Here is a 10449-nt window from a genome sequence, read left to right on the forward strand (position 1 = left end):
AGACAACATTCAGAGAAAAAGTCACAGACTTTAACTGCATAGAAACGGTGCACCAGATAAGAGTTGAACCACGACAAATAATGAACCACCGAAACATAATTTTTGCAGCTTAGCAACTAGTAGAGATAAATATATACTATCAAATGCCACTTGAAATCGGTATAAACAGTATCCACTTGTTTTCCAAAAGCACATTAAATGAACTGGGATCAACAATCATCGAAAGTATAAATACTTTTAGAAACGAAACCATTTGCATATGCGTACATTTATTCATATCGAAAATTTTGTTAGACAAATTCGAACACACACCACATTAGTTAAAAATGCATTCTCTTTTTGCTTTTCCTCTCTTTCTCTTTCGCTGGGTTCAGTGCACGACTGTCTTTCTCTTTCGTTAGATTAAGATCTAAACCAAAACTAAAAGCAAAACTCCCTTTTACATTAAGCTTTTAAAACGAGTACAAGATTTCAATTCTGCTCGTACGTAACTAATAATCCAGATCAACTTCACTGCAACACTGTGCCCTAAATAACGGTTTCGAGTAACGAAGTATTTCAAACAAACTGCAGAAATCAGAGAAAAATGCAGAGCCTATGAATGCAAGCATGAAGGTAATTCCTTTTCATATATATTTCTGATACATAAATGGGGCTAGGAATGGAGGAGAATTCTTTTACGGCTAAATGAAACCAACACGTGCACTTCAATATGGCCCTCAAACACGAAAGCTCCTAAGCTTTGCTTTGTTCGCCCTGGGCGGCTCCTTACGCTCAGTTGCAGCTTTCCAACGTGCAAGTGCATTTCAGATACCTTCATATACGGTGCTGTCTCGCAGGCATGTTCGCCTGCAATCGGTGCACACTCGGCTGTCTAACCACACAGCTTACAATTAAATAGTGTGTGGTGATAAAAACAAAACCATAAAATGCATTCACTCTACTTGTTTTGCGCTCCTCGGAGATGTATGTTCCGGAATTGCAACGCGGCTCATCGCCTCTGCCTTTCTAACTTCTCCTTCATCATCGTTACTTCTCTTTCACCTACCTTTAATCTATCTGTTTCTTTTTTTGTTATTATTTCTAAAGGCGAGGATTGTGTGTTTGACAAGTAAATCCTCGTGCTGGGAAAATGTATCACCTCTCCCTCCGCTTCTTCTCCTTCGCAATAGGAATTGTTTCGATTGTTCAAAGTTGTTTGCGTAATACTTTTGCTCACTAAATGATGATTGATTACTGAGTCCGACGATTGTCTGCCGGTCAAAAAAAACGAAGAAATGTCTGTATACAATGCTCCTCAGAGGAAGGTTACGGTAGTTACAGTAGTTCGAAAACTTCATTGTCCTATCTTTGCGCAATAACTCCACACTGAATTACACCGAATGGCAATTGCAATGCCATTTATAGTTTGACGCGTTGTTCTTCTACGCGTCGGCACTCATTCCGCTCAGCTAGTATCGATCGTACGACGACGCTCTGCCGTTGCCATTGCGGCTACGACTGCGGCTGCGGCTACGACTTCGACTGCGCCGGCGACGATCTCGATCTCGGTTGCTCTCCCGCCCACGATCCCGATCACGGTCTCCCCGGTCTCGGTCCCGTTCGCGCTCACGATCGCGATCACGCTCGCGCTCGCGGCTCAGCGAACGGCCATTCTTCTGCTCGCGCCCATTCACCCGTCGGCTAGAAGCGACCGGGCTGCGGCTGGGCGGCGGCGAACGAGAAGCTTTACGCGCTGCCGGAGGAAGCAAACGACGCCGGCTACCGCTTCCGCTGCGTCGCGGACTGCGCGAAATGCTGCGCCGGCCGGGCGACGACCCTCTGGCGCGAACATCCCGCCGGCCACCCACGGGCGAGCGGCGTACCGGAGATCGCGAACGGGATCGGGACCGGCTGTGGGATCGGCGCCGGTCTGACAGGCCCGCCGGCCGCCTGCTTCGTACCGGTGAGCGAGATTTCGATCTGGAGCGCGATCGGCGCTCGCGCGGATAGCGCGTTGTCATGTGTCGATTGCCTAAACGGGTGAAACGAACAGGAAAGCCATTAGCGTGTGTTGGTTCGACTGCGCGACTGAGTAGCTTACGTACCTTTGCCCTTGACCTTCATGCTTGCCAACTCGACCAGCTTTGGATTGATCACCTGCTTTGCCTCCTTCAGTACATCGATCAGATCGCGCGCTTTCGAGGCATTGTTCGGGGTGAAGAACGTGTAGGCTGTGCCAGTGTTATTGCACCGTCCCGTGCGCCCAATGCGATGAATGTAGTCCTCCGAGGTGGTCGGGAAGTCAAAGTTGATTACAAACTTTACGTCATCCACGTCTGCACAGCATAAAACCGGCGGAAAGGGTGTATCGGTTAAATAGAAAAGGACGAATAAAAAGGCTCATTAGTTGGACTGAGTAACACACATCAAACAAAGCACAAAACAGCAAACAGCCAAACACGCAGTTAAACCCTATCGTTTTTATAAACACAAAAAGAAAAACAATGAAAGGGAAGGGGCTTTACGTTTCGCCAGTTTCTTTTTTTTGCGTTGCGTAAGGAAGGACTGTAATGCCGCGTCGATGAAGGAGTGTAGTTTAGGATTGTCGACGCGTGGAAAGAGTGTAGATGTATGAGCAGAGACGAGATACTAACAAAAGAGAAACAAATACGTTCCTTTCGGGCTGCATGCCACCCAACAAGGCAAACATAAACAAGGCTAACAGAAAATAATAATTGTAATCTTCTTTTTTTTTTGCTTTTTGTTTTGTGGGACTCTTCTGAAGTGGTTTGAGGGATTTTGGGGAAAGACAAACCCCGGTCTGCTTGTTTTGTTTGCTAATGAACTTAACAGATCAACCTGGATCAATTGGACCACGCTCTGGCGGTTGCATCTAACATTCTCTCAAGCAATTTTCTCACTCGACTTTGTGTGCTGGTGGGCTGGATGCATCGCACACAGCGATGTGCCGGGCGAGGCAGAGCGGAGTAGCCAGCGAGCTCGCGTGCTGCTGTTGCCGGCTACTGCTCCACCAACGCAGACGCCGCCTGCCACCGTCGCTGCCTTTGTGTCGCCGTGCTCGTCCGTCGGTGCCGTCGCCGCCGCAGCGACCTGCGAACGCCAACGCTCACCCGTTTCGATCGTTTCACCGAATGGTACGTGGTGACCGAAAAGGTGATTCCAACGACGGAAAAGACCTGAAGAAGTCTGCCTGGTTGGAGCGGGATCGCTGGCGTGGAGAACTGCCGCACCATTGGCCGAACTGTCGCCGCTACTACTCGCTGCTTGCGTGCGCCGCTCCTCACATTCCATTCCAGGATGTTCCGCAAGTTTCCCACGGTGTACATGTGCTCATCCTTCGACGATTGATGCAGCTCGGAAGCGGAACAGCGGCAGAAGAGACAGCCCTGGCAGCGGGACGCAAGTCGAAGTAACCTGATGTCGGACCTTGGCAGCTGTAGCAGTAGTAGCAGCAGCAGCAGCAGCGACAGTGCCAACAGCGACAGCGATTCAAGCCCGGAAAGACCGACCGAACTCACCGACGACATCCACCAGCATGGACGCCAACGCAACTTGTTTGCCAAGCCGCCAGTCACAGCGCCCGCCGAGCATCGATTTGCTGTTGCCGGCCGGTCGGTCGATCGGTCAGTCAGGTCTCTCCTGGGTGGGGCTTCATCGCCGATTCATTGCACTCCGCTAGCACGTCACGCCGACGGGCCCACCACATCCCATGGGTCGCGGCTACACAATCCGGGCCACACACACACACACGCATGGGAGGACGAGATGGGACGGGTGATGCGCGTACACGGATGCGTGTTCTCTGAATCCTTCCCTCCCAATGAGCCGGAAGTAGCGAGAGACGACACGATTCGGCACGATCGCATCAACAAACGCACCGGCCACGGGCGCAGGATGACCGATGACCGTCACCACACACCTGGCTAACCACCTTTGGCTTTGGTTGGCTATCCTTCTTCCCCTACCAAAAACCGCCAGCCTGTTCTGTGCTCCCGGGCGCTACGGCCGGGTACGGAACGGCCGAACGCTTCTCTTCAAGGCAGACGTGAGTGTGTGCCTCTGGAAGGATAGAAGGGGAGGCCGGGTTTTACTTGTTAGCTTTCGTTTTTTTTTTTTTTTTGGTTATGCTTTCAGTACTCGGGAAGAGAAAAGAAGCAAATAAGTTGCACGAGATTTAAATAAACACCATTATATGCATGATTTGGTTGGCAGAATATGTCAGTTTCTGGATAGAATGTCACTCTTCACTATTTTAACACGTCTGGTAATTTACATGAAAAGATTGCATTTTCCGATAGCAAAATTAAAATCTAGTATCTGTTATCCCTGACATTTGACTTACACTTTTTGATTGCACCTTACAGATAATTTTCCAAGATCATGCAATTAAATTTGAGTTATCTTCGCGTGATTAAACGACTTCACTTATCTTCGTTTTAACCCTTAAAATTACCTAATAACAACCTTTTGGCCACACGAATTCGCAATCACTGTATCAAAAGGGTTAAAAGGAAACTACTCACCTAGACCACGTGCTGCCACATCGGTGGCAATCAAAATCGGCGTCCTTCCCGAACGGAATGCTGTAAAACAAATTCCACAAAATGAAATATTAAATTTTGTTCCTTACATTACGCATTCCATACACCACCGTACAGGTTAATGTAGCATCACGCTCGTTCTGCGATTTGTCGCCATGGATACAGCGGGCTGGCCAACCGTCCCGCTTCACCTTGCGCGTGATATCATCGACGCGCTTCTTCGTCTCGATGAAGATGATCGTTTTGCATTCCTTCTCGGCCATTATCTCGCGCAGCAGTATGCTCAGCTTCGACTCCTTCTCGTACTCCTGGCAAACGTCGATTATCTGCAGGATGTTGTGGTTCGCCGCCAGCTTCAGCGATCCCACATTGATCTGCGCGTAGTCCTTCAGATAGTCCTTCACGAGGCGAGCCACGATGTCGGGCCACGTGGCCGACCACATCAGCGTCTGCCGGTCGGGACGGATCTGCTCAATGATGGTGCGTATCTGCGGCTCGAACCCCATGTCCAGCATACGATCCGCCTCGTCCAGCACCAGGTACGAGCAGCGGCGCAGGTTCGTCTGGTTGCTCGACAGAAAGTCAATCAGCCGGCCCGGCGTGGCGATCACGATTTCCACCCCGTACTCCAGATCGTCCTGCTGCTTGCGCTTCTTCCCACCGCCAAACAGGCAGGTGTTTTTGTACTTCAGCGCCCGCCCAAAGTCGTCCGCCACCTGTTTGATTTGCTGCGCTAGCTCGCGCGTTGGCGCTAGTATCAGCGCGATCGGCCCGTCGCCACGGCGAAGCCGCGGCTGCTGATCGATGTGTATCAGGGCGGGGATCAGGTAGGACAGTGTTTTTCCCGAGCCCGTCTTCGCGATGCCGACCATATCCCGGCCGGACAGTGCAATCGGCCAGCCCTGGGCCTGGATCGGCGTGGGCGTGGTAAAGCCGGCGTACCGCAGCTCGTCAATGATTTCCGCCGGGAAGCCGGACTCTTCGAAGGTAAAGATCGGGTCCGGGATGTCGTGGCCCTTGGTGGTGATTTCCTTCGATCGGCGCCATTCGGAGATCTCGCGCTCGGACCGCCGGTACGTTGCCTTGGAACGGTACGGTTCGCGCACGATCGGGTCCAGCTTCACCTGGGACCACTGGACGGGTCGGAGCGTTTGCAGTTTGCCGATTTCGTACCGGCTACCCGGCAGTCCACCCCGGCCCCGGGGACTTCTACTTCGACTGCGACGCCTGTCGGGGAAGGGAGGGGTGGGTAGGGAAAAACGGGAAAGAATGAAACAGTGAATGCAATGGTTCATACAACCGACGTCGATGATGACCTTGTGGCATCGGTGGTTCAAGGTGGGTAGGGTCGGGGATTTTGCAAAATCTTGCACCCCCAGCAGAAGCAGCTTTACAAAAATGCAACACACGCACACACATACGCGCGCATCCCGGATGCGGGGTCACAAGATGGCAAAGCAAAAGGTTACAACAATCAACCGTACCTTCCATTGCGGCTCATCCTGTCACGCTGCAAATGCTGCTGGGTTCCGCGTTCCGCTGCTGGTAGGGCGATGAAAGGAACCGAGGCACACACACCCCTTTCGCACGCTGTAGGAACAAGTTTTACCGATGAAAAATCCCACAAAATTCCGAGACCGAAATTGTTGGCTTGATTTGCTTGTCTTCTTTTTTCTGCTTTCCTTTTCACTTGACGTTTCAGCAGAAATCTTGCACGAAATGTTGTGTGCTGCAGCAGCGCGCGTTTATACCACGGTGGCTGTTTCTTTCGGGTTTGAGAACGATTTTAGCGAAGTCATTTTTTAGAAATTATATTTGTTTCCTGTTGAAGGCTGCACCATTGTAGAAAAAACTCTTAAAATTTCCCGGTCATAATTTTGAAAGTATAATTGAAACATAAATAAATTTAATAAAATTATTGTTTGGCATTTGTATCAAAACGTCATACGACCGGGTACGTCTATTCGGGAACAAAATGTGATTTTTTTTGTTTTAAAAAGTTTTGTTCCACTATTTGAGAGTACAAAAATTAAATTCATTACAAAATACTCAAAAACGACCTCAGCCTATCGAAATATTAGCGATTGTTACAAAACTCTTTCGAGCATCATTTTCTAACCGTCACATTGACACGACCGAAAAAGCATCATGGCGGTGCAGAACGCATCATTTGGCTACCTGCCCTTCTTCGGCTACCTTCGGCACGCAGACGGTGGAATTTATTGTAGCTCGCAAAAACCCACAAGAGCCAGAAGCATCAGCACCACGAGAGCAGGAAAGCAAGAACACTGACCGCTAGGAGAAAAAAGCTTTTTTCACGGCTACCGTCGCTACCTCGCTGCTTTTAGTTTGCCTGTGGCTGTTTAATTTTTCATCACCAAACACTTCACCACTTATACTACCCGTGTTACGAGCGCGTGTATGTGCTGGGTGTTGTAAAGCGGCATCATCATCACCATCGTCTTCGCAGTGCAGGCGGCTCGCGGAAACACCAATTTTCCATTTCCATCGCTCTGTTTCGACGTTTTGTGAGCGGTGAAACGCACGGTGGAAAATGAAGTGAACGTAGTGGCAGCAGCAGTGTGCCCGTTTTCCCTTTACCCACCGTGTACGTCTACGAACACGCATTTCGGTTCTGTCGCCTGACATTCACGGGGTGTGTGCGGCGGGTGCAGCGCAGAAGAAGTCTCGATTTTGTACATCGCCCCTGCCCTACCTTCCCGGGTCGTTCCGTAGTCGCGCGAGCCCAAGCGCGGGGCATGGTTTTGGTCGAGCGAAAGAAAATGTCGGCAAATCGTCATCCCGTCGTCATCGTTCACTGACGGTACCGCAGAGATACCTGGAGCGGGCCCTGGGAGCGGTGCGTCATTCGTCGCTGCGTGCGTGTTGTGTGTGTGAGTGTTGATCCGCGGAGCATTGTGCTGCTCGGACAGGTCGCTCCCCTGCTTGCCGAGAACCGTCACCGATTCCGTGTGGGATTTACGTACCGAAATTAGGGGGCGCGCGCATGAGTGTGTGTGGTGCGCCAAGTGGTCTTCTTCCTGTTCCGTTCCAATCCAAACTTCACTTCCTCCTCACCTAGGGCCACACGGGCTTCTAGGCGGCGGTGGTGTTGTTGTTGTTGTCGTCGTATTGCTTTGTTACATCGCAGTCACCGGAGAGAAAGCGGGGTACGATGGGGCGGATTGCCAGCTAGTGTAAAGTTGTGCTTCATCATTCGGTGTCACACACAGAAAGTAGCCGCTGCCGTGTGCTTAAGAGTGTGTGTGTGTGTGTGTGGGCCGTAGAATCGTGTGTGGGTCGTGTGTGTGGGCTGGACGGGTTGGCTTTTTGAGTGGTACACTGTGGCCGTAGATTGGGATTTCGCGTGTGTTTGTTCCGCGTGTCTCTCGAGCAACAAAACAACGATCATCGAGTGTTGAAAGTGTGTGCGTGCGTGCGATTGTTACAAGCATTTTACGATAGTGCTAGTGCGTGCCTGTGTGTGTGAGTGTGCACGCCCGATCACCAGGTGGGAGGCGAAGAATTCAGTGTGTTGTGCTAAAATATCGGCGAAGAAAGGAAAATAGGGAAAGAAATAAAAAAAGGCACAACAGCAACAAACGCACACACACACCACCAAAGGTCGTGTAAAACAAAGCACAGTACACGGTGGAATGCAAAACGTCAGTCCACTGTGTGTGGCAATAGTAGCAGCAACAAGCAGCAGCAGCACGACATTGTTTGAAGTGTCCCACTCGGGTAGCGGAAGCCCCTTAGCAAACGCGTAAATTCACACAGTGAAGGCATTTAAATACCCGTCTGGAGGCGCTTTCTTTCTTTGTGGTGTACTGCTGCGGAAGAATCGCCAAAAAAACAACAACGGAAAGAGTGCTTCGCGGATTGTAACGGCGAGCCCAAGCGCAGCTGCCAAAGTCTACGTCGAAAGACGGGAAAACCCCCTTCGGTTTCCCGGTGTGCGTGCGTGCGTGTGTGAGAGGGGAAAACACGGTCATATTGTGATCATAATAGGTGACAGGAAAGTAAACGCGCGGCCACGATGAGTAGCGGCAACAGCACAACGAACAACGATGTTAGCAGCAGCGGGGGTGGTGTGGGCGGCAGTGGTGGAAGCAGCGGGAGCAGCATCGAAGCCGAATACAACGAAATCGTATCCCGGAGAGGTTGGCCAATGGTGTTCCAGGTAGGTCGGTTGGTTGGTCGGTTGGTTGATTTGGCTGCCTGGCTTGCTTGGATGGTTTTGTTTTCTGTTTTCCGTTCCGAGCCTTATTGCTCGTTTCTTTGCTGGCGTACCTCTTGTTGCACTTTTTTTTTACAGCCCGCCAGGAATGTGATTACCGAACACAATCATATATACCGGTACCGTGCGGCTTGGTGTAGGGGAGCAATTGGTCTTCGGGGTCTTTTTATTACATTTTTTTTTCTTTACAGTTGCGCTTTATTTTTATTTTTGGCTACCCCGTTTTTTCTCCTACCAAGTGGTCGCGACTCCGCCAAATTGTGTCGATCGGTTCCCGGAATGGGTGTAAATGAGAGTGTTGGCCCCGGTTGGCTTAGGTCATGTGCTCTGTGCGCTGTTCGCTGTTCGCTGTTCTTCTCTCGTTAAGCTTCCTCGCTTGATGCAAAAAGCGGACGGGTGTGGTGGGCAAGCGAGCACGGGGGAAATTTACAATTTGTCTTTTCCCGGTACTCGAAAGATCGGGTTTTACGGAAAAAGGATGAACATAACAAAAATAAAAAAAAAAGAAAAAGTTCAGCCTTCCCAGCTTCCGGTTTCGTGAGTGGGAAAGAATGTATGGCAATGATTTTGTGGTACGCAGAATATGCCCAATTTCGTGGAAATCTCTAGGGGCTTTTATGCCATGATGTAAATTTGGCGCTCTAGCATCTCTCTCTCCCTCCCTCCCTCTCTTTCTCTATCGCTTGCCGTTGTAGTAACTGTGGTTTTATTTCAAACGCTTCGCAGAAGGTGGTTTGTTATCATTAAGGTTGCCTATCGTCAATCCCACACCCTCATCCCGCTCCTCCCAGCCCCCTTCTAACGGAAAGAGCACGTACATTTACTACGGTTGGATTATGTTAAAATGAAGTGTCTTGTAGTTTGTGTTGCGATGTTTGTTAACAAATTTTGTTCGATGCAAACGATATGGGCGGGGCGGGGAATCACCCACTGCACCGAAATGTGGGCTAAATATGTTTTGTCAAGCTATGTTGGTAAATAAATATTTAAACGAAAAATGCTATAACACACATGTGTACACTGGCAGTGTACGAGTGTTACTGTAAATGCAACAGTAAAGTGCATGTTCCCAGAAAATATTGTTTTTTTTTAAACTACAACAACATCGTGATAACACAATGTTTTTATCTTTTTTTTTGTTTTGTGCTAAAACAGCGGTCGTCAAACTTTTGAGGTAAAGGGCCAAATTTAATAAATGTTTGAGAGCTGCGGGCCAGGAAAAGGCGTTTTTTTTTTGCACATAAGTTTTTATATTTTAAAATTTTAGATATAAAATATTTAATTAAAGATACAAAGCAATCCTCCTCGCAAGAGGGTGATCAGTCAAAACTACCAAACAAGAGATTATTGAACCAAATGTACATTTAGTTGCTGTTAAGTAATGTCATGTCTGACAAATTGATAACCGATTTCTTATGAAAAAGCTCTTTGACATTCGCTGTTTGAAAAGTAACAGTAACATAAAAAAGAACGATCAGGTTTTTTAAATATTCGTTCCTGTTCTTAAATAGTTCACTCATTGCGTTTAGAAACAATGTTAAATACTGGAACATACTGGTAATTTACCGTTAATTTCGGCCATAATGATTAGTTTGTTAATCCATGTTACGATACTCAAAGTTGGAGTTCGAGACGGAATGAAATGTCAAACTGAAAGACGTTCAG

General features: G+C 49.0%; 1 protein-coding gene across 1 annotated transcript; it reads right to left on the minus strand.

Annotated features, from left to right (window-relative positions):
• Positions 1–232: 232 nt before the first annotated feature.
• LOC120893855 (DEAD-box ATP-dependent RNA helicase 20-like) lies at positions 233–6249 on the minus strand. The gene is made up of 5 exons (XM_040295994.1): positions 6029–6249; positions 4660–5771; positions 4527–4586; positions 2088–2318; positions 233–2014 (listed from the first exon to the last, which is right to left on the minus strand). The coding sequence occupies exons 1-5, from the start codon at positions 6043–6045 to the stop codon at positions 1452–1454; spliced, it is 1983 nt and encodes a 660-aa protein (XP_040151928.1). The 5' UTR covers positions 6046–6249; the 3' UTR covers positions 233–1451.
• Positions 6250–10449: the final 4200 nt, after the last annotated feature.

Source organism: Anopheles arabiensis, chromosome 2 (genome assembly GCF_016920715.1).
Source record: "Anopheles arabiensis isolate DONGOLA chromosome 2, AaraD3, whole genome shotgun sequence".
In the NCBI taxonomy this organism is placed as follows: domain Eukaryota; kingdom Metazoa; phylum Arthropoda; class Insecta; order Diptera; family Culicidae; genus Anopheles; species Anopheles arabiensis.

Coding starts and splice junctions, on each gene's coding strand:
- LOC120893855 (XM_040295994.1), bottom strand. Junction 2,319..4,526: donor TGTGGCAGCACGTGGTCTAG/GTGAGTAGTTTC, acceptor TATGCTGTGCAG/ACGTGGATGACGTAAAGTTT. Junction 2,015..2,087: donor CATGAAGGTCAAGGGCAAAG/GTACGTAAGCTA, acceptor TCACCCGTTTAG/GCAATCGACACATGACAACG.